Genomic DNA, 25934 nt, shown 5'->3' with positions numbered 1-25934 from the left:
CTTATTAGTGAGAAGGGGTGGGGTGGGGTTAAGAGTTAAATTAAAATTACTAATGGAGAAACAAAATTAATTAATACATGAGTTTCTGTGTACATGAGTTTGGTGACAATGGTATTTATAAGCAAACAATATTAATTTTTTGCTGTTCTCTGTACTCCAAAATGCCACTGTCACTCTATATATACCATCGAACATTATCATAAAGATCAAAGGATAGTTTTTAGGACTTTGTACATTAGGTAGTTTTCACCAGTCTCCTTTCCCCACCTGAAAACAAAGGAAGATTGCTCCAAAACAACACATTGCGTATGCATTAATTCTAAAATTTCCCATCTCTTCCATGCCTGTGACAGGAGCAAGAAGTACAAGATTAGAGGTATTTCTGAAGGATCTGCTACGAAGTTCCAGGGTAAGCACAAGTTCCACTGCATTTTGGATCAGAATGGAATCCCAGTGCCCACAGTTTATTAGCCACTCTAAAAACTACATGTTGACTATAGGTTGCCTTCATTCAAAAACCACGCATTAGTAGCAAAGTAATTCTACCACGTTACCACTAGTGCCTTGCAAATAATTCAGTACTTTGTCACATTTTTCATAGTTATTCTTCATCCTACCTCCATTTATTTTAACCACCCATTTGAGAGCAACTGGGGAAGTCCACAGGCCTCCAACATCTGCCTCCTTCCTAATGCTAGGGGATGACCTATATTTTGTGACTCATTGTGTGTGAACTTGTCCGGCCTCTCAGTGTTGGCTCCTCAGTTATACTTAAACCCTCAAGACATAAATTAATAAAGTTATGATAGGTCTAAGTGTCACAGTTATTCAGCATTAAACCCATAACCTCATATGGCTAATAACTATGGCCATGAATTCCCTCTAAGGCCCAAATCCCCTTAATAACAGCTCTGCCAAAATGTAGAATCATTGGCCTTTAGGTTCTTCTGGATCATGCCACACTACCAACCTCACCCTCCATTCGCCAACCTCTCAAACCATGTACAGAACTTTCTGAGCCAATTATCCATGGCTTTGTCTATAAGTACCTTCCCTGGACAATGACTTTGTCGGACATCAAAACTGGATGGCAGCTTTTATCTCTATCTTTATAAAAACATCAGAAAAAAAAAGAGACTGTAAATAGTTAAAGACAATTTCAATTAAGAGAAAAAGAATCATGATATTGTTTCAGATGACTCTTTTACTGTGAAAACAGTTTGAAAAAGAAAATTACTGATAGTGGCTGCTAAAATTCAGATACAAACTCTAATAAAAGAAAATCAAAGCAGCACAAAATTTTAGAATGTGGCCTTTAATGCTCAACCAATATTTTCATTTTCTAAATTAAAAAACTAATGCTAAGACAAATTAACTAATTAAATAATTATTAGGTATTACTCAGAAGGTTACCACAGTCAAGCAAGAATGCACATCAAATTCAGGCTAATCTGAATCAGAAAGGACTCCCAGATAAAATATTTTAAGAAAAAGTGAAGATTTCCAGCTAAGAAGCCAACTGTTCAGATAGAAAAATATGTCTTTTCCAATATGAATGGCAAGAAGAGTGGCAATAATCAAGAGTTTGCTGGTTAATTTTGAATTTGAAGTAGATATTTAAGAAAAAATTACTGTGAACCTGATAAGGTTAGAGATTAGGAATTACTTTAATTCAAAAAACACAGAGAGCTAGAAACATCAGTAAAAGAATCAAATGGGGGAAAAAATGTATTTCCTAACAAACCTAGTAATCATAGTCCAGAGGGAGAATGGCAATACACTGGTGCTCATATTTAAAAGAAGGGCTGAAGACATTCTATTAAGAAACAACAAAAAGAAAAATTGCAGTGAAGAATCCATCAAAGGCTCTTACGTGTGTCTGAAAAGCTCAGCAATAAACGGAAGCCTGGGCCAGATGTTTTGAGGAAGGTGGAACCAAAGGTATAGACAGTTAAGGCTTTCAGGAATTATAACACACACACACACACACACACACACTGAAGCTCCAATTTCTTTGTGTACTGTTTTCCAACAGAGTAGAAAAAATAATACAAATTTGTTAACAGCAGCTCCACTCCTGGGAATACACCCTAGGAAGAAGCTCATGCACATGTGTATCAGAAGACAGGTACAAGGATGTTCACACTCATTGTTTGTACTAGCAGAAAACAGGAAATCATCCAAATGTCCACAGACAGTAAACAAGAGAGTACACTTCTATATAGCATTCTGTGGGATAGAGTGTGGAATATCATACAAAAGTGAAAATGAACTAGAGCCGCACAGAGCAAAATTGATCTTGAAATATAATTATGAGTATAAAAAATAAGTCATAGAAGGTTACAGTGTAATACCATATTTATAAAGTTCTGAAACAAAGCTAAATGACATATTATTTAGGAACATATATAAAACTGCTTTAAAACAAAAAAAGGAAGATTCTAAACACAAAGTTCTGGCAGTAGTTACATCTATGTAGAAAATACAGGGATTGAATAGGTAAAGAAAACATTAAACTGAATGATGAATTTACAAGTGTTTATTTTTATGCCTTATAATATATATAATCAAATATTACATAATAAACACAGATTTAAGCTTGTCACTCCCTTTTCTATTCATTTTTTCTTTTGATTTTACACATATATTGTGCAACAAAAATGTATAGATTTTAAACCTGCTCCCTATTCTTTTGAGAATAATTCTAGAATAGGCTATATAATGAATTTTCAGTGGGAAAAAAATGTAAAATGCTAATGATCCACTTTGACTTCACCAGTTCAAAATTCATATGAGACTATGACTTAATTTCATCAAACCATGGAGAGGAAGTTGCATGCTCTTAACAAAATGCAAGGAATACCTTCTTGCTTCCCAGGTCAGGAAGAGGAAAAATCAGAAGCAACTGACCGCATCTGTTCTTAACATTCATAGAGAAAAAATTTTAAGAAAAGAATTTTTAAGTCTGAGGAGATATAAATGGGCCAAGAAATTTGAAGTATCTTTTCAAGGCAGAAACACACAAAATGAAAGTTGAGAAAAGAATTCAACCTACTAGGACACTGCCAATATTGAAAATGGGAGCTGAAAAACAACAGCAAATTGAAACAAATATTTGCCCAGAATGTCTAGGGTTCACAGGATTCAGGTTAATTACATGCTTCATAAAGTTATATGTGAGGATGACCAGTTTCCAAAGAATTAGAAAGCAAATATACTTAACACAAAAACACAAGAAGCATTATTCTTTTCCATAATTCAATATGGAACAGTAGTTCTAGTTCCTCATTTTAATCCCTAATTGTACAATACTTGCAGAAATATGTGTATTTAAATTAGTTGGTACTAGATTAATATTTGCTATGTGTATAATACAAATTCTTTAAAATAGGATCAAGGGCCCAAACATTATAGGAAAGTAAAGGTATACTTTAAAGAGAAGAAAAAGTGAATTAAAATGAAGTTACATCAGCATCGCTCTGAATATCTGATGGCTTCTTCACCTAGAGTAGGAGTGATCTTGGGTAACTTCAGCACTTAAATGACCTGAAATTTCCAACTTACTTAAAATAATAATTCTGGGGACTTCATAATAAATACTTAATATGTTTTTATGCAAAAGTCCAAAACCTTCTCCCATAAATGAGAAATATAAAGAAAGGCTTGGATCTTGGGTATTCTAAATATTTCACCAATATAACCTTCAATCAGAACAGTGGCAAAAACCTAAAGGAAATCAGTTCTGGGTGTTCATTGGAAGGACTGATGTTGAAGCTGAAACTCCAATACTTTGGTCACCTGATGCGAAGAGCTGGCTCATTTGAAAAGACCCTGATGCTGGGAAAGATAGAGGGCAGGAGGAGAAGGGGACGATAGAGGATGAGATGGTTAGATGGCATCACCGACTCAATGGACATGGATTTGGGTACACTCCGGCAGTTGGTGATGGATAGGGAGGCCTGGCGCACTGCAGTTCATGGGTCGCAAAGAGTTGGACACGACTGAGCGAATGAACTGAACTGAACTGAAAAATCTAATATCCATAAATTTTACTTTAAAAGATTCTTTTAATGCTGTAGCATGGTATGAATGTTAAACTTTTATATTTTTTATCATAGTCTTTTAATAGATTTTTTTCTTTAACAGGAACACAGTACTTTTAACTGGGTATTTATTATCTGAAAACCTCATCCAAGGCTTTACCAACTCTCTCACTGACAACACCATATTCCACATATTTCTCAGCAGGGAAGATTGGCTTCCAGCGGGGAAACTTTAGTATCAGCTTTTCCAAAAAGCCTGAAAGGAGAGTTAAGCTGAATTGCTCTTCCCAAAAATAAGTACTTCATTGCTGCCAAATGTTAAATCCCCTAACACCATGGGACATTTCCTATGGTTCTGTCTGTGGTGCAGGATGAGACTCCTGCAACATTACTCTTTAAAAAACATTCTTCAAATGACATCAGTAATAGTAGTTATAATACCAATAGCAATAATAATTATAATTATATAAGCTCTGTTTATATATATATGTATGTATGTGTGTGTGTGTATATATGTATTTATATAAAACATCAAATTCTGACACAACCCTGAAAGGTAGATATCATTTATCCAGTTTTACAAATGAGGGAACTGAAGCACAAAAGGATGAAATTATTTGCCTAAGACTAGGAAATAAAGTTGGCTACATTTATTGAGCACTTACTATGTACTGGTAATGCTCTAAATGTTTTAGTTGCATTAACTAAATCTTTTTCTTTTCATGATAGCTCTATAACCATAGCCAATATCTGGCTGAGAAAACACAGAGGGGTGCCCAATGTCATCCAACTGGCAAATGCTAAACTGAGGCTCACACAGCCTAGATCCAGAGTCCACACTCAATCAGTATATTATACTACCTTGCTAAACTTACATTCAAACCCAGATCTAGCTCACCCAAAAAATATACGACTTTCAAAATTGAGTTTTCTCATTGTTAAACTCTATCACACTCCTCTTTTAATACAGCAAAAGCTATTAACATCACATAAGCAATACATATCAACATATATGCTTACTAAATATAATTCAGTGAAAATATATGTAGAAATCCAAATTATTGTTTAGAGATGTGAATAATGATAATAATCCATCAGACACATAAACACATGTTCATTCTTGTGCTGGGCAACAGCTGCATAATCCATTGGAAAGCCTATCCCACCAGGAATCCAAAGCTCAAATGCTCCTGCCCTTTCTCCACATAAACAGTCAAATAAATCCACATACTTTTATTATTATCATATCTTGAAGCACACAGTTCCACTGGGCAAATACTCTAATTTCTGACCAACATACATTCTACAGCATCGTACCTAAACTCTGCATATTTCCCTTTAAGCTTATGGCCTCTATCAAATATAACACATTTATTCTAATATTTTTAACTACAAGTTTCATCACTCCCTCTTGATCACAATAATTACCACCTAAAATATAAGTCTCTTAAAGGATGAAAAAGTCAGAAAGAAATTCTTATTTTGTTAGAGCTGAGGTTTATATCCCTTTCTCTGCAATCTCACATGACTCCAGAACCTGTCCCAAACCAGTTCATCCAGTCTAGGATCATATACTTAGTAGTATGATGCACAAGACATGATAGTGACTGAAGCACTATTATTAAAGAGAGATTAAAACAGCTGTACATTATGCTGAAGCACTCACTCTTCCCTTTACAAACAGACGGTCCTGGATTACAAGCAGCACTTGACCATTTAAATCACGACAACAACCAGATTTAACCAGCTGGGCCATATTCTCCTAGGCAATGCCTGTTGACCTCCTCAGTCGCAGCTGCTCAAATGAAATTCTCATTAGACAACTTATTTTCAGAAGCCAAAGGACTCTCTGATTAAATATATGTATTTAGATATAGAAGTCCTTTTTAAAGTATTCATTTTCTGACAACTGTCGCTTATGTTAGAGCCCAGCTACATTGGCAACAAGATGGGTGATACAAGGATAACTAAAATTCATCTTTAACCCCAACTGAAGGATTTTTATCTTAGAAGCATTTAAACCTGAATCTATTAATCAAAGTCTTTCTGCATATTATACCCACCAATATCAGCAGTTTTAAAATGTAGATTCTGATATTTATTCTACCATCCATTTTTCCATGTATCTGCACACATATCTATCTATCTATCTATCTATCTACCTGCCAATGTGTCTTTCTATGGCAGGAAAAAAAAAATCAGGGTTAAATTTACAAGAAAATAGAAACCTTGCCTATTTTCCCACAAATCTTACATTCAGAGGAAGCACTTCAGACAGAACACCTTTGTTCATCAGTGTTTCAGCAATCCAGTCAATTCACTGCTCTGGAGAGGATATTTCTTGAGAGAATGGCACATAAAATAGTAGACAATTATTTGGTTAATCAAAGAACCCACCTGTAAAAGAATAACTTTCCTATTATCCTGTGGAGAGTTTTTGTTTTATCATGCAGATATTGTTTTAAAATAGACCATAATAAATAAACTTTTTATAGATCAGTTCCTGTATATGAGGGGAAGTGAGGGGGGAGGGTATTTAGTCTGATAGAGTCAAAACATTCTCCAGGACAAGAATGACTCAGGAAGGTCATTCATTATGTCAGTCACACAAACTTGCCACTCATGAAGTATGGCCTTCAAACCAGGAAGTAGAAGTGAGGAAGAGGCAAGTAATGCATCTGAAAGCTTTTATATGTCCCATGGGATAAGCAATGTCCCAAATGAGGAGATGGGGCTTTAAAAAGTCCAAGTCAGACAAATATTGGTGGACCTATTATACTTCCTTGGAACTGGAATATAATTATCATAAAATCATAAATTTATCAAAGTTTATTAATGACCTTTACTATAATTATTTCTATTCTCCCATCCTACTGTTCTGTCCCATTGCTCCAAGCAAGTAGTTAGAATTAGGAATCAAACTCAAAATAAAAAATAGGAATCCTCATTACTCCAATCTCCAAAACATTTTGCTCTACTTTTCTCATTAACTGTAGCTCCATCCTACTTCTCACTCTGAACTACCTTTAAATAGCTCCTCTCTATTGATATCCTCACTTTAATGTTGAGTCCTAATAATTCTATCTCCTAATATCTTTTCCATATGCACCCCTTCTTCCTCTCTTGTTCCTGCTGCCTTAGTTCAGGCCCTCATTATCTCTAGCCTGAAACAGTTTCTTTAATGTCTCTCTGTACTCCTATACATCTGACATAGTGCTGCCAGATTAACTTTCTTGGAGGAAAGCTCTACTCCAGCAATTTACTGTGCTAAAGAATAGTCAATGGTTCCTCCATAACCTTCAGTATAAAGTTCAAATTTCTAAGCCAAGAATTAAAGGGCCTCTGTGATGAACAGAACCTACTTTTTCAGTTTTACATTGCATATGCATCTTCATATACTTTAAAGTAGAACTTGAACTCTCTGCTGTTTTAAAGCTCTCTGCCTGTTCCTTTTGACTGAAATGTCCCTCCCCTCCATATCTGCCTGTATACTTTCTTTCGACCAGTTACAACCCACTTTTCCCAGAGAACCTTTCCATGGTTTCCTAGACAGGCACAATCTATCTTGTAAACTCCTATAACATTTTATCTACATAGCACTCATGGAACTTTAAATGACATATTAAATGACATTGAATTAGAGTTAATTTTGTCTGTGTTTTGTACCTTTTACTAGAATATAAACTCTTTAAATTTAGAGACCTTTGCTTTACTCATGATAGGTATGCAATATCATGTAGCATAGTGGTTCTTCCCCTAGGGCCCACAGACCCCAAAAAATCTGTGCATAGAATTCAGGAAGTCTGCAACTTTGGATGGAAAAAAAATATTTTTCACCAATATTTTTAACTGAAAATGTGATTTCTTTAAATTATCAAAGCAGGCAACAAATAATAAATTCATAGTATCTGTGAGATTATAATCAACAGAATAACAATATATAGATTACATTGTACTTGAAGATTATCTCAAAATACCTTTTATGCTTATCACTACTTCAAAAGTATATTTTTAGTCCTTCCACTAGATCTTGTGTTTAATCCATTAGTAAAATAGTACTTCCTGCCATATCACAAAATGTTTAAATTAACATTTTAATATAATTCATTTTCTCTATAATTCCATGAACTTTACGCATTTAAAATAAGGATAGACCTGTAGGGATCATCAACCCACCAAAGGGATCCACAGCCAAAAAAAGAAAGCAACATGGTAAGAATCCCTCAGTTCTAATATAGCACCTTGCATAGTAAGAAAAAAAAAACTTGTAGAAAAATAATCATGATACTATGAAGCTCTTGATTAGGGCTATTAAAAATATGCCATGAACTACAGAATACTAAATAAGCATATTTAGTTCATAAAAATTCATAGTCTTGAAAGAAAAAGACCAATCACCTCCCCTCTACAATAACCTTTAAAGATAGCAATTAAGATTTCTGTATACCTCCAAAGGTAACTTATTGCCTTCCAAAGAAAGTTTTCCATACCTGGACAACTACACTGTTAGATAGTTGGTCCTATTATAAAGTAAAATATGTGATATATAATATTGTATGAAAATATTACTAGTTCCTCCAATTGTTCTTCTTATCATATAACTGTCTGTTCTCATATCGATTGTTCTCTGAGAATATCCCAATGTTTCTGAGTTCCTCTAAAAGTGTAGTAATTCTCACCTTAACACAATACTTCAGATGTATTGTATTGAGCAAGAAGTTCAGTGAGCCTGAGGCCTCTTGAATCTTACCTACTGTAATTCTAGGTATGTAATTACATACATTAACTGTAATGCTGACTAGCATAGCACTGGCAATTTTTTGGCAATATTCACCATGCTGACTCCATTGCTCTGTCACCTAAAACTCATATGTGGGTTTTTGTTTTTTTTTAAATCATGTGTCTGCTATTTAAATTTTCTCCAGTAATTACTTGTGCAGATAGGAATTTTGGTCACAGCCTCTGGACTTGACAGTAACATCTATTAAATTTTATCTTGATGAGTTAAAGTTTATATTTTGGGTTTGTCAAAAACTTTCAAGTTTTTGTTTCTTTCATACAATATATTCAGCATTTCTCCTAGATTTTTGGACTCTGTAGGTTTGATGAGCACACTTTTTGTCATTTCATATTTGTACTTAGTGGACTATATATGTTGATATGCACTAAAAATGTCTGAACTTCTGATGCCTAAAATATATGTACTTTAGAAAACAAAGTTCTGTAATGTACATAAAAAACATTCTTTAATAATAGGAATATAATGATAAAGGACTCTTAAATGAGAGGTCTCATATTGAAAGTACCACTCTTAAATCAAATCTATAACACACAATAATGAAGAGGAAAAATAAACTAATAATTACTTGCAAGAGAAGAATGAGTTTAAATTCCCTAACAGTCTAGACCCTTCCCCCTAAAAGATCATCACAAATCAATTTCTTTATTTTTACATAACAGAATCCTCTAAAGTATGCTGAAAAGTACTTTCTTATAGAACTAAAACCATCTTTTTGATGAATCACAAAAGTAATCTAGCAATCTCATTTATTCCTAGTTTATTGACCTAGCAACCTCAGTTATTCTAGAACATAGGCACGAATGAGAAGTATAAAGTCTCTGAACAGCCTGAAGAGTCAGTACAGAGTCTATGAACTGAAGAGCATGTATATTTCCCAGAATCTCTCAGCAACTCACCCAGAAATGTGCGTTTGTATTTTAAATAGTGTCTAGAGTGTTATGATCATCTAATTTAATAACTGAAAGATAAATATAAGAAGCAAATTAGAAAAAAAAGAAGCAAATTAGAAATTATTCACAACAAAGTAAGAAGTTACAGCCTGAAACCTGACATTAAAGGAAGAGAAACCAACACACACACACACGCGCGTGTGCCAAGAAAGGTATCTAAATCAAGCACGCATAGGAACTCCAAAGTTTCATAATTGCAGAGAAATAACCGTAAAGCAACTGTCCTAATTATCTCAATGATCTCTGGGGGCATCATTACATTATAGCATGGTAAAGTAATTGACATTTATAATACAACAATCATCACAATACCTCAAATATATGTTCATTAGACCCATATTAATTATTACAATTACTTCTCAAAATGTTTAAAAAGTCAGGTTACTACCATACAAAATTTTAAATTTTGTGATTCAGGGAGATTGAAAAACTTACCCAGGGTCACGTGATTGTTAGACAAGTATTGGAGTTTATAGTCTACTGCCTCATGACCCTGAGTCATCAAAAAAAATTTACATTTTGTACCATATAATCTAGTTAGTAAGCCTGGGAAACGTAATACATTTTAGAAACTTCCATCAGGACTGCTGATGTTGTGGACAGGTAACAAAAATTAATCTGAAATTTCCAAACTTCTGAGCCTTTTAAGGAATAAAATTAAGTTACATGAAAAATTCCCTTATATCAAATCCCCATTTCCCTACAGTACCACAGAGGTTTAAATTTAACTTGCATATAAGTAGTGATTCAATGCCATTAATTACTCTATATTTTAAAGTCTAAAATCTGTACATAAAAAAAATGAAACAACATACATAGGATAGCAATCACTTAGAGTTGATTAATTTAAGCATATTATTAGAGAGTCTCCTTTCATCTACTTTTTAGAACCTAGGTTAACCTAAGTGGACTCTTGTAGAGAGAGGAGAGTAGATGTCATGTGTCAAAGAATTCTCTCCTTGAACACTGTTTTAACAATATTAGAAACCCTCAAATCTCAATTCTACAACATTTGAAGGTAAAATAATAATATTTATAAGTTTACAATATTTATAAAAATAAGGATAAATAAATTAGGCTTTTTTTTCTTTTCAAACAGTTGATATTTTCATAATAAAATACTATCCATTGAAAGGAAATATGGGAGGAAAAAATGAAAAATAGTGTTGCAGCTGAGAAAATACCTATACTACCTTTTTCCAGAGCAAGGCTTATAGTCAGTTTAAAACCTTGATTTGTTATTATAAGAATCAAGTAAAATGCACAGAGTTGTAGAAAAATGGAACTATCTGCCTTACACTTCTAATGGATCACAATCTGCCATCACCATGGTAACCTCTGAATAACTTTTTCCTTGCTAGTGCCAATTATGCACTTCTCTGGCCCTTGAAATCCCACTCTCTTTTTTTTTTTTTAAGCTGGAATCTTTGAAAGAATAAAGCCCAACAGTTAAGTCCACACATACCCTCTTGTTCAGTCCGAGTCATTTCCTCAAGCTTCTTCTGTTTCAGTGTGTCCACCACATCGGCAAGGCTCCCTTTGCGGCGTTCTGGGGTTCCAAAAGTAACACTGGTCATTATCTCGCGGTCCCGACTCCCTTCGTCAGGCTTATGTGGTGAGGTAGAGGTATTTCGGAAGGAATATAGGGAACATAACTTATTATTCTCTGACTCCTAGAAAAAAAATAAAATAAAAATCATTAGGACACGTTTCTTTGTATATCATTGAAGAAAAATATCAAACTCAGAATGACAGTATATGAAGTTGATATGGACAAATAAAATACATTAATTATCTCTGTTTAAGAAAAAAAAAAAAACATTATAAAAGGAAAATGCATTTGTAGCTCTGAGAGCTACAAATTAGAATTGAGAGCTTGAAGCAACCATTATTGGCCATAGCCCACTAGTAGTCTTGCATTCACCTTGCCTGTCTGTGTATGGGAACTTTCTCTCCTGATAAAAAAAATTGTACGAAATAAATAAAGCATCTAGACTTTGTGATTCTCATCAGTTTAAAAATCTTAATTGCTCCTATATCTCTACCCTTCTTCATGCACACACAAAAAAGCCCAGTAGGCATCAAGAGCTAGAGGAAGAAGCATGGGGCAAAAGTTGGAGTTTAAAAAAAAAAAAAAAAAAGGTACACAGTTAATCACTGGTAGGAAAGGGAGTGAAAAGGAAAACGGGTGTTAAATAGGATAACTATACTCAATAAATGCTAGGTATTTAGGTATTACTGTCATTGCATATAAGGAAGGAATAAAACTTATTTCCACAGCTATTGGTAGCATATAATGAGGTAACATTTATAAAGTAACTAGGCACAGATCTGAACCTAAAGCAGGTGGTGTTTAGTAAACAGTAGGTACCAGTATTCTGATGGAAGAAACAGACCTAAGGATGGAGCCAAGGAATTTCTTCCCCCTCTGGACCTAAGTAATTTCTTAGTGAAAAAAAAAAAAAATATATATATATATATATATATGTTCTGAACTAAACTGAGTACTGTAAAGTCTGTGAATATACTAAAGACCACTGAATTGCACACATTTAATGAGGAATTGTGTGGTATGTGTACTATATCTCAATAAAGCTGTTCTAAATTACTATGAGACAAATCTTAATTTTTTCCACTATCCCACTGCTAAAAACACCCAGCACAGAGCAGATGTTCATTACATTTACACTGAAATACACTGAAAAGGATAAAACTAATGTGCAGGAGAGCTCCTCTTTACATTGTTCCCAGATCTTTTCTTTCCCAGGAAATATGTTGTACTTAATGCTTACAATAAATGTGGAGTGATGCAGAGGAACTCTTTCTTTTAGATGTCAGTCATGGTTAGTACACAGCTCCTTGGAGTGGCCAGTTCGCTCTCAACTTTGTGAAAACAAACATTCAAGAGATTTTCTTGGCTTCCATCGTGGCTCAGATGGTAAAGATCTGCCCTCAATATGGGAGACCTGAGGTTCAATCCCTGGGTTGGAAAGACCCCCTGGAGGAGGGCATGAAAACCCACTCCAGTATTCTTGCCTGAAAAATCCCCATGGACAGAGGACCCTGTTGGGCTGCAGTCTATGGGGTCGCAAATAGTTGGACACGACTGAGAGACTAAGTACAGTTACATGGAAGTGGTTACCTACAAATGACTCACTGTTGATCAAAATAAAGGAGGATTTTTCCGTCTCTCCCAACTTGAAAGGTACTAGCAGTGTCTTACCAGCCTGAGTTACAGTAGTCCTTAGAGAATTTAGGCCCCATACACTACCATTTTTTTTCTCAGAACTAATTTCAGTCTTATTTACTCATGTCACTTACTTGTTGGATAGACTATGTTCCTTGTTTTTTACTCATGAGAATGTAGTCACCATCATCCACCACAGACAATGATGGGTTCCCTCACCAATGACCCATATTGTCCTCAGCCCCAAAATCTGTGCAGTGTAACTCAACACCATCAAGAAAACAATAATAAGAAGCTAGAAAGCCATGTTTTCTCCAAGAAAGCAACAAGAACTACTTACAACATGGCACAAAGGCACCAACACCAGCAGAGTATGAAATTATAAATTACTTAAGTTTATAAGTTATCTTACACTATCCTTAAGAACAAAGAAAAGGGGCAAAACTGACCATTTATGGTCTTTAATTTTTAATTTTCTAAAACTAAAAACATATGGTCCTCTCATGAATGAAAGCCTATAGCCAATTCATCAGAATAAAAGGGCACATGAATCCAAACACTTCCAAAGAAGAGATTTGTTCTTGTTGTCATTGTTTTAGTCACTGAGTCTTGTCTGACTCTTTTATGGCCCCATGGACTGCAGCTTTCCAGGATCCTCTGTTCATGGAATTTTTCAGGCAAGAATACTGGAGTGGGTTGCCATTTCCTTCTCCAGGGGATCTTCCTGACCCAGAGGTCAAACCCATGCCTCCTGCATTGGCAGGTGGCTTCTTTATCACTGAGCCACCTGAGAAGCCCAATGAAGAGATTAATGCTAGATAAAAAGCAATATTGGGCTTCCCAGGTGGCACAGTGGCAAAGAATCTGCCTGCAAGTGCAGGAGACGTGGGTTAGATCCCTGGGTCAGGAAGATACCCTGGAAAAGGAAATGGCAACCCGCTCCGGTATTCTTGCCTGGAAAATTCCATGAATAGAGGAGTCTGGCAGGTTACAGTCTATGGGGTCGCAAAGATACATGACTGAGCATGCATGCATAAAAGGCAAAAACAACAAATCAGAAAAAGAAACTTGACAAAGGATCTCTAATTTGTGTTCTGGGGGGCAGGTAATTTTTAAGTAAGTTTTCTCATAGAAAAAAAAAAAAAAGCTCAACTTACTCTTTAATTTCCTATAAGTGAAATAGGTCCTATGAACTACCAACTGAGACACGATGCCCAATGACCACATCTATCAAGTTTTGATGCATGTTACTGCAGCACAGCTTATTTGCTTAAAGCAGTGCTTCGCAAACTTTAACATACAGTATTCCCTGGGAAGTATGTGAAAATACAGACTCCCTTGCCCCCTGCCAAGCCCCCAAAGAGTGGTGCCCAGGAATATGAAGTATAATAAACATCCCAAGTGATTCTGATGCACAGGTCCTCTCATTCTGATGCATCCTACTTTCAGAAACACTGATTCCCTATAGAAGGCAATGAAATGAATGTGTTTTGCCTTAATGTTACAATGTGGATATGATTATGAACATTTGTAAGAAGCCTGGTTAATTGTGATTTTAAAAAATAACATAAAGGAGATTACTTCTCCTCTTTTGATCTTTCATACGAAAACAACCAATGTATAACATGGCTAAACACATGAACATCACAAAAAGAAGAGCGTACAGGGCACTGAGTAAGTATTAGCTCATTCAAAGAAAACTTATGTTTGTTTTCTCTTAGCCCCTGACCTTAGTGCCCTCACCAAACTTAACAGTGAATAAAATTTCAAAATATTATTTAAAAGGAACCTAGTACCAATACAAGGACTAAAGCAGTGTTGGTTCAGATTATCTAAAGCATTTCACCAGAAATTAATTAAACACAGTACAAAAATTATATGTAAATGACTGACAATGTATATAGTAGTATTAAAAATAGTTATTAGGCAAAATTCCTAGAAACTATGAGCAATTTTCACAAATTAAGAATATGTAAAGATACTTTCATATATGAAGGGATAGAGAAGTCAATATTAAAAACAAAACATGTGAAGTGATGGATGTTAACTCAACTTATTTTGGCATGTTAGTGAGAAACACCAATGTATATTTTAAGAAAAAATTATCTACAGAAGACAGAATTTCCAACAAAATGTCCTAAGTCTTGAAATAATATGCTGTGCTCAGTCATGCCCAACTCTTTGTGACTTGACAGACTGTAGCCCTCCAGGCTCCTCTGTTCATGGGGTTTTCCCAGCAAGAATACTGGAGTAGGTTACCATTTCTTCCTCTAGGGGATCTTCCCGACCCAGGGACTGAATCTTCATCTCCTGCATTGCAGGTGGATTCTTTACCACTGAGCCACCAGGGAAGTCCCTTGAAATAATTGGTAGTTTTATATATTCTTTTTGAAATTACTTATATTTTGCAAATGTTCTATCATCCATAAGACTTTTAATCAGAAAACAAATACTATTAATATGTTCAAGGTTGAACATGAATAACAAAAAATGTTGTAGAAATAATTTATTTACAAGGGAGGAGGCACCAAATGGAGAAAAAAGATATAGTGTTTAATAACTTCAATTTTGTTACATGCATGCATAAGGATAAAGGTGGTCACACACACACAAAAAAAACTTGGAAGATATATACTGAAATATTTATAGTGACTTCTAAATGGTGATAACATTATTGGTAATTTTTCTTTCTTTTTGCTTATCTGTGTTTTGAAGTTTATCGTTAATGAATATATTGTTTATGCAATAAAGAAGAACAATATCATTTTATAAAGAGAAAGGAAATATAAAAAGCTTAAAGGAAATATAAAAGGAATTTAAGAGAATAGAGTTTGGCCATCTTGAGGATGTCTATAGAGTTAGTATATTATAGATTCCCAGCACTGAAACCAGAAAAAGCAATCAAGCTTCCTTTGGGCATTTCTGCAGCCGAGGGCTCTCAAATAGTATTTTCTAATAACTAATTATTTAAAAGGGAATCCTTAATCAACTAAAATCTAGATTTCTCATGATTATCAACCATGGTTTCCTGTTTGCCCTCAGAAGATACACAAAATCAATCTACTTTCTGTTCCATGTTAAAGTTGTTCAAAATATCTTAAAGGAGAAATTGAGCTAATAGTCCTTTTTTAGATGAAACTCCTTGAGTTTCAACACCTATTTCCTATTTGACATGGTTTCCTGACCCTTCATCACTCTCCTCTGATATATTCCAGTCTCTAGGTGTTATTCTAAAAATGTGTTGCCAAGAACTGTGTACTGAAGTTCTACATCTTTGTTTTTAGCAAGAAGAAAAGTAACAGTCAGAAGGTTATGTGGTTTTCCCCATGTCACACAGGTAGGACTGGCAGAGCTGAATTCTAAATGTAGGTTTTCTGACACCCAATTCAGTGATTTTTCCATTCCACAGAACTATACTAAAATCACTCTCAACAGTAAAAGATGCCATAACTTCAGTAACACCTACCTTCTAAATCTTCTCTTGGCTTACATTTTCAGACATGAGCTTTACATACTTTTGAGACAGGAATTTCAGTCATTAACTCAAATTCCAAAATTTCCAAGATACCCTACCTTAGTTATCTATTGTATAATAATGATCCTAAAACTTCATGCTTAAAACAATAACAATGATTTACCATCTTGAATGGTTTCTATGGGTCAGGAACTCAGGAGGATCTGGGCTGGGAGGCTCCGTCTCCAGGTCTCTCATGAGGCTGACATTAAGTTAGTAGCTAAGACTGTAAGCTCAAAGGCTTCTGCATTCATAGAGTGAACACTTCAAGAGCTCAGGGTTGGAAGCTGGAGTTCCTTGGACATCTTCCTCTATGTGATCTCTCCACATGACCTTTTCTCTTCAGCATATTGGCCTCAGAATAGCTGGACTTCTCACATGGTAGTTCAGGCCTCCAAACGTATATGTCCCCAAAAGAGCCAGAATAAAATTATATCACTGTTTCTAACCTAGTTTGTGAAGTCTCATGCCCTATAACTGTCAGTGCAATCTATTCAACAGTAAGTCACCGTGGCTGATCCACAGTCAAGAGGATGGAAGTTAGACTATGCCTTTTCATAGAATGGAGTTATTATAATATCCTCAAATAGCTGATAAGAGAAATGAATAATAAAAAAAGCACTTAGGGAAGTATCTATCATCTAAGTACTCAGTAAATGATACCTACTCTTATTATTAAAATGTCCTTTGATCAACTATCTCTGGTTTCAATTTTTAATTCTGAAAATAGTCATGATAATCACTGGTACCAGTTTTAGGTTTTTATTTATGTTCATTCAACTAAGTGGAATAATAAATACTGAACTATGTTACTCTCTTTAATATGAATGCTAAAAATCACCTTCTTTATGAAGTCATCCCTAAGTAATTCCACTAAGATCTGGCCCCTCACAAAGCTCAAATAACCTCAACATTTGTAATTAGGTTTGTCTACAGATCAATTCCCACTAAGCCTAACTGCATATGGATTATCTCCACTCCGTCCAGGAGCAGCTACTGTATGTGCATGCATGTGCTCAGTCACTTCTGTCATGTTGGACTGTTTGTGACTCCATGGACTGTAGATTGCCAGGCTCCTCTGTCTGTGGGATTTTCCAGGCAAGAATACTGGAGTAGGTTGCCATGCCCTCATCCAGGGGATCTTCCTGACCCTGGGACTGAACACATGGCTCCTGCATCTCCTGCATTGCAGACATGTTCTTTACTGCTGAGCTATTGGGGAAGTCCCAGCTACAGTATTTTTTGTTGTTCAGTAGTTAAGCCATGTCCCATTCTTAGCGACCCCATGAGCCGAAGTAAGCCAGACTTCCCTGTCCTTCACTATCCCCTGGAGTTTGCTCAAACTCATGTCCATTGAGTCAGACATGCCATCCAATCATTTCATCCTCTGCCATCCCCTTTCTCCTCTTACCTCCAATCTTAGCCAGCATCACGGTCTTTTCCAATGAGTCAACTCTTGCACCACGTGATCAAAGAACTGGAGCTTTAGCTTCAGCATCAGTTCTTCCAATGAATAGTCAGGGTTGATTTCCTTAGGGTTGACTGGTTTGATATCCTTGCTGTCCAAGGGACTCTCAAGAGTCTTTTCCAGCACCACAGTTTGATAGCATCAATTCTTCAGTGCTCAGCCTTCTTTATGGTCCAATTTTCATATCCATACATGACTACTGGAAAAACCATAGCTTTGACTATATATGGACCTTAGTTGGCAAAGTCATGTCTCTGCTTTTTAACATGTTGTCTAGGTTTGTCATAGCTTGTCTTCCAAGAAGCAAGCATCTTTTAATTTCATGGCTGCAGTCACCTTCCGCAGAGCCCAAGAAAATAAAATCTGTCACTGTTTCCACTTTTTTCCCATCTATTTGCCATGACGTGATGGGACCTGCAGGCATGATCTTAACTTTTCAAATGTTGAGTTTCAAGCCAGGTTTTTCATTCTCCTGTTTCACTCTTATCAAGAGGCTCTTTAGTTCCTCTTCACTTTCTGCCATTAGAGTGGTATCATCTGCATATCTGAAGTTGTTGATATTTCCCCCAGCAATCTTGATTCCAGCTTGTGAGTCATTCAACCCGGCATTTCACATGATGTACTCTGCATATAAGTTAAATAAAGAGGATGACAATACACAGCTTTGACATACTCCTTTCCCAATTTTGAACCAGTCTGTTGTTCCATGTCCGGTTCTAACTGTTGCATCTTGACCTGCATACAGGTTTCTCAGAAGACAGGTGAGGTGATCTGGTATTACCATCTTAGACAAAGGCCTTAGCATAGTCAGTGAAGCAGAAGTAGATGTTTGGTTTTTTTTTTTTGGAACTCCCTTGCTTTTTCTATGATCCAACAGATGTTGGCAATTTGATCTCTGGTTCCTCTGCCTTTTCTAAATCCAGCTTGTACATCTGGAACTTCTCGGTCGATGTCCTGTTGAAGCCTAGCCTGAAGGATTTTGAGTATTACCTTGCTAGCATGTGAAATGAGTGCAACTGTATGGTAGTTTGAACATTCTTTGGCATTGCTTTTCTTTGGGACTGGAGTGAAAACTGACCTTTATCAGTCAGCTACAGTACACTACAGCTCTAATTTAGCTGGGTTTCCAACTGCACCTTAACCAAGAATTGCAGATAAGAGACGTGAACTGGGGTTGTAAAAGTCAAATAAGATGTTGGAAATTAAGACAGGCTGATTGACATATATACACTACTATGTATAAAACAGAAAACTAATGAGAACCTAGTGTATAGCACAGGGAACTCTACTCAATGCTCTGTGGTGACATAAATGGGAAGGAAATCCAGAAAAGACAGGATATATGTATAACCGTTCCACTTTGCTGCACAGCAGAAACTAACCCAACATTGTAAAGCAACTATACTCCAATTTAAAAAAAAGAAAAAAAATACAGGCATAGACCATAGGACAGAAGTGCAATCTTGCCCTACATAATAGAATTGAAACCCACACACAGGTGGAAGTGACTGCAGTTGGGAGAAACGAATGGGAAACCGCTTCTCTAAAGCAGCAACATGATCAACTTCCCTACCTGCTGCCAATGAAACTGTAGAGACAGAATATTATCTTTTATCCTTTCCTCCACCTAGTAACAAGGCTGAATTAAGTTTGTTTATTCTTATTGCCTTGCATGTTGTTGTTTTTGTCTTGTTTTGTCTTCTATTTTAGTTATATTGCCTCTCCTGTTACAACTTTATTCTTATTCTTGTCTGACCTCCCTATAATAAGATTTAATGAGATATACAATCACAAATTTGTCCTATTACTCTGGTCTATAGTGAAGCTCTTTTTCCTTAGACCCTACCCCAAAACACTTAAAGTCTAAATCATAAAAGAGTTATTTTGAATATTCTCTTACCAAGACACTCCATGGTTTTCTCTGGTGTGAATGCTCCCTACTGTAATCAGTAATAAACCCAATTTGTTCAACCATGGGTATGTTCTTGGTAGTCTTTGACTAAAAGGAATTAAAGGGATGCAGTGTCTGCAAAGAAATTAAAAATGATAATAAAACCAACCAAAAGTTGCTTCTCTTTGTTTTAAATCACCATGTACTGGCAACTCAACCATGTCAGTGATCAATCTTCTCTGCCAGGAGAGGGGACTCCACCTTCTTTGGTATGTACTGCACTTGTATATTTTAAGTTCCAAATAACTTTTCAAGTTATAGTACACAAATTACATACATATAAAATACATATAGTACATGCATGTATACATATATGTAATTTATATATGACCAAGCTACGACCAACCTAAACAGCTTATTAAAAAGCAGAGATATGACTTTACCTACAAAGGTCCATCTAGTCAAAGCTATGGTTTTTCCAGTAGTAATGTATGGATGTGAGAGTTAGACTGTAAAGAAAGCTGAATGCTGAAAAACTGATGCTTTTGAACTGTGGTGTTGGAGAAGACTCTTGAGAGTGCCTTGGACTGCAAGGAGATCCAACCAGTCCATCCTAAAGGAGATCAGTCCTGAGTGTTCATTGGAAGGACTGGTGCTGAAGCTGAAACTCCAATACTTGGCCACCTGATGTGAAGATCCGACTCATTAGAAAAGACCCTTATGCTGGGAAAGATTGAAGGCAGGAGGAGAAGGGACGACAGAGGATGAGATGGTTGGATGGCATCACTGACGTGATGGACTTGAGTTTGAGTAGGCCCTGGGAGTTGGTGACAGACAGGGAAGCCTGGCGTGTTGCAGTCCATGGAGAAGCAAAGAGTCGGACACAACTGAGTGACTGAACTGAACTGAACTGAATTGAGTTATATTACCATCTACTATATATGTACTGCTTTCTTCTGATTCCTCACTCTAAACGACATTTTTCTGATGAACCAAAAAATACCTGTCAACTGTGCTGCGTAAGAGGTATTCTACCATAGTGTTACTGGGTAACTGACAATAAAAGCTTTACCTAATCTAAGTTCAATAACTCCTTGCTAGCAAAATATATCTAACCTTTTTAACATGCTGAAAACTAAACCGCTAACTTTTATAGGTTCTTTCTCAGAGGAAAAAGTATGTTTTCTCTGTGACATATTTTAAGGAAAAGCGCTGGTTTATGACTTCTCCAGGCCTGAATACTGAAGTGGATAGCTGTTCCCTTCTCCAGGGGAGCTTCCCAACCCAGGAATCGAACCAGGGACTCCTGCATTGCAGGCAGGAGTAGCTGAGCTACCAGGGAAACCTTTTAAAGAAGATTACCTAAACGAAAATACTAAATGTCATTGTTGTTGTTGTTCACTTGTTAAGTTGTGTCCGATTCTTTGCAACCCCATGGATCGTAGCCTGCCAGGCTCCTCTATCCATGGGGTTTTTCAGGCATGAATACTGGAATCATTTGTCGTTTCCTTCTCCAGGGTTCTTCCCAACAGATTATTCCTGACAAATTTATCACTGACTCTAACATTTAAAAAAAGTATATTCTTTTTTTTATTAAAACTGATATTTGGTGTAATATATGAGATTTACATAGCATTCTCAAGTTTGTTATTCTATACTATTACTATAATATTAAATAATAATAATAAATTTATTCATGCATGTAGATTTGTTACCAGTATTTGCTGAAGTGTCATGATTCCTGAAGTCATATAAGAGAAAGCTATTGTTTTTAAAATGCTATTTTGATTCAAAGAAAAAATTACCAAAAGTTGTATAAATAGTCTCATTCCATGATATTTAATAAATGCATTTAAATAATACAGAATAAATATAGAAAAAAATTAAAGTCCTCAAATTTTTCAAGGGAAGCTAAAGGAAAAGTTTAGCATCATCTATACACTATCAGAACATAGAATCAAAATCTCAAGATTCCAAAGTCCTTAAAAATCCAATTGCTCAATGACATCTAGTATTGATTCCCTTGTGCAAGACATGATAGTATAATAGTGAACAAAGCACAGGCTCCCTGAGCCAGATATTCTGGTTAAATCCCAGTTTTCCATCCACCTCTCATATAGCCCCAGAGTTCATTAACCTCTCTGTGCCTTACTTCCTCATGTGTAAGATGACTTTGAAAATAATAGCAGCACAGAACCTATCTCGGAAGGCTGTTATGAAAATTAAATAAATTAATAAAAATAAAATACTTAGACTCACAAGTGTTCATCAGATGATGATGATAGTGGTGGAGGTGGTGGAAGTGGTGGTATTAGTGATGGTGGCTGCCACAATACCCATGAGAAGCGACTTTTTGTTCTCTCCTTGAACTAATACTAAGATTTAGCACCTCCAATGTAGTCCATTCCATGTTTGGAGGGTTCTCCAATATTCTGATTTATAGGAATATGAATCCTATTCTTTCAGCCTATAGTACTCCTTTTATTCCATGGAAATAATCAAAAGTGCTACGTACAACTATCATAGTACCATTTTTCTAGGTAAAATATCTGTTTTTCTAGGTAAAATATGTTTCCTTAGTTTCTTTCTCATAAGAAAAACACAGTTCAGCTATCCTGTTTATTTTCCCCTGAGTATGTTCCACTTTATTTCTCCCTCTTTTTTAAAGAATAGTGCCCTGAGCTGAATATACTCAGTATTGTATAAACAACAAAGAACTAAGGCACACTATCACAGCCTTAGAGATAATAAACTTTAAAGATCGAATGCTATAGGACAGACAGCCTCAGAGATGAGAATACTTTTAACTTTTTGGTAATAGAACAGTAAGAAGAGCTTTAAGGCAGACAGGCCTAATAAGTGAATTCCCCAGCAGATGAAGCAATATTCTAACAAAGTTCAGCTGATTCACGTGCCTAGCAAATCCAGCCAGTTATTTTCACCTGTAAATTCATTACTATTTGAACTACCATATGATATTCAACCTAAACAACACTACCAGTTTATACTGAATTTGCTAAAACAATTTTAACCTTGAAAACAAGAAAGTAAGAAGTAGCAAGAGGCTTGGTGATTACAGTTCAAATCTTTCATTTTTTATCACTTGGGCATTTTAAATATTATTAGGAAAAAACTGTTAAACACTCAAAAAACTAGAAAGACTAAGATAATGAATATTATTATAATGAGCAGCTGGATTGATTGACAATTATCAATATTTTGTCATATTGTTCTATATATATGTATTTACCTTTCTAATTATATTGCTGGAACATTTTAGAATATATTATTGACATCACTGCCATCTTACCCCTAAATAACTTAGCAAGTATCTGCAGAAAATAAGGATGTTCTCCCACATGACCACAATATGAGTATCATACCCAAGAAAATTAATAATACTTAATTTAAGACATCTAATATACAACTCATATTAAACTTTCCACAACTGTCCCTAAATATTTTTTTCAAAACTGATTCCATCAAAGTTTATAGTTTATATTTGACTATACCCTTAAGTTTCTTTTTCTCTAGAACAAAATCCCCCTTTCTTTTCATTTAATAACTAGTTAGATTTATTTATATTATATTTATATTAGATTAGATATAATAATAATTTATATATTATAAATTATATAATATACTTTATATTAGATTAGATTATATAAACTTTGTTTTATAAAATAAAAGGTAATTTTTTTTTCAGTTGTGATTCCTCTTTACTTCTCATTTTATTTTTTTTTCACCCAATTATTTTTATTAGTTGGAGGCTAATTACTTTACAATATTGTAGTGGTTTTTGCCATACATTGACATGAATCAGCCGTGGATTTACATGTGTTCCCCATCCTGAACCCCGCTCCCACCTCCCTCCCCATACCATCCCTCTGGGTCATCCCAGTGCACCAGCCCTGAGCACTTGTCTCATGCATCCAACCTGGAGTGGCGATCTGTTTCACACTTGATAATATACATGTTTCAATGCTGTTCTCTCAGATCATCCCACCCTTGCCTTCTCCCATAGAGTCCAAAAGTCTGTTCTATATATCTGTGTCTCTTTTTCTGTCTTGCATATAGGGTTATCGTTACCATCTTTCTAAATTCCATATATATGCATTAGTATACTGTAGTGGTGTTTATCTTTCTGGCTTACTTCACTCTGTATAATGGGCTCCAGTTTTATCCACCTCATTAGAACTGATTCAAATGTATTCTTTTTAATGGCTGAGTAATATTCCATTGTGTATATGTACCACAGCTTTCTTATCCATTTGTCTTCTGATGGGCATCTAGGTTGCTTCCATGTCCTGGCTATTATAAACAGTGCTGTGATGAACATTGGGGTACATGTGTCTCTTTCAGATCTGGTTTCCTCAGTGTGTATGCTATATAAACATTTTTTTAATGTTTCAGGTGTATAGCATTATAATTCAACATTTGTTTATACTACAGAGTGAAAATCACAAGTCTAATTACCATCCATCACCATACAGTTAACTTGCTTCATCCATTTCACCCACCCCCTCAACTTATTTCCCCTCTAATAACCATTGATCTGTTCTGTGTTTCTGTTTGTACATATATACAATGGAATATTACTCAGCCATAAAAAATGAAATAATGCCATTTGCAGCAACATGGATGGACCCAGAGACTGTCATACTGACTGAAGTAAGTTAGACAGAGGAGAATTACATGATATTGCTAATACATGGAATCTTTAAAAAGTTGTACAAAATAGAAATAGAGGTACAAATGTAAAAATCAATCTGATGGTTACCAGGAGAGAAAGAACAGAAGGCAGAAGTTGGGAGACTGGGACTGACATAAACTTACTACTATACAAAAAACACATAATTAATAAGGACCTGCTATATAACACAGAAGTCCACTTAATACACTGTATATCTCTACCTGTATGGGAGAAAAGAGTGGCTATATGTGTATGTATAACTGATTCACTTAGCTGGACAACAGAAAGTAACACATTGTAAATCAACTATACTCTAATAAAAATTTTAAAAAAATAATTAATAATGTTGAATATCTTTTCATGTCCCTGTTGACCAGCTGCATAATCTTCTTTGGAAAAATATTTATGCAAATCCTCTGCCCATTTTTTGTTTGGGATGTTTGTATGAGTTTTATATATATATATTTAAAATATGTGTGTGTGTGTATATATATATCCAATACTTTGGATATTAACCCCTTATCATTATCAGCTGTATGATTTGCAAATATCTTCTCCCATTCAGTAGGTTGCTTTGTTGCTTTTTCATTTTGATGGTGGCTTCCTTTACTGTCTAGAAGCTTTGTAGTTTGATGTAGTTCCATTTGTTTATTTGTGTTTTTGTTTCCCCTGCCTTTGAAGTCAGATCCACAAAAAAATCACTAAGACTGATGTCAATGAGGTTATCACCTATGTTTTCTTCTAGAGACTTTATGGTTTTAGGTTTTACAGTCAAGACTTTAATGCTTTTTCAGTTAATTTTTGTGTTAGGGTAGGAGAGTCGCTTAGTTTCATTCTTTTGCATGTAGCTGTCCATCTTTTCCAACTCAATTTATTGAAAAAACAAATCTTTATCCATTGTATGTTCTTCACTCCTATGTCATAAATTAATTGTCCTTATATGTGTGGATTTATTTCTGAGTTCTCAATTCTGCTCCATTGATCTATCTTTTTTTGTGTCAGTACTATACTGTTTTGATTACTGTAGCTTTAAAGTATAATTTGAAATCAGGGCATGTGGTATCTCCAGCTTTGTTCTGTTTTCTCAAGATTGTTTGGTGGGGGTAGAGTCAAGTGGCAGAGTAGGAGGACATGGAGTTCGCACCTCCTCATAAGTAGGGCACCTACTAGGCACTGGAGGGGGACCTCAGACACCTAAGAGGATGGGAGGAATTCCTATGCAACCAGGCCAGAGGTCAGGCCTGAGGTCCTGTGGTGGCAGCATAGAGTCCAAGCTGCTGGACTAACAGAGAACTTCAGGTACCAGGGAATGTTAACCAGTGTGAGATTTCCTAGAGGTCCTCATCACAGCACCAAGACCCAGCTCCACCTAACTGTCTGTAAACTC

At 35.5% G+C, this 25934-nt stretch overlaps 1 protein-coding gene across 31 annotated transcripts in view; it reads right to left on the bottom strand.

Moving 5' to 3' along the window:
* Positions 1 to 25934, bottom strand: part of SOX6 (SRY-box transcription factor 6) — a 685495-nt gene that overhangs the window by 353734 nt on the left and 305827 nt on the right. For 30 of the 31 annotated variants that reach the window (XM_061146939.1, XM_061146891.1, XM_061146914.1 and 27 more), the window contains one exon: positions 11260 to 11467. In XM_061146939.1, coding sequence (XP_061002922.1) covers positions 11260 to 11467 — 208 coding nt within the window. Of the gene's footprint in view, positions 1 to 11259; positions 11468 to 17906; positions 18588 to 25934 lie in introns of all 31 variants that reach the window. The other variant, XM_061147063.1, reaches the window with a different exon arrangement.

Source organism: Dama dama, chromosome 1 (assembly GCF_033118175.1).
Source record: "Dama dama isolate Ldn47 chromosome 1, ASM3311817v1, whole genome shotgun sequence".
Taxonomy (NCBI): Eukaryota; Metazoa; Chordata; class Mammalia; order Artiodactyla; family Cervidae; genus Dama; species Dama dama.
Note: the sequence above shows the minus strand (reverse complement) of the source record. Positions and strands in the feature narration are given on the sequence as shown.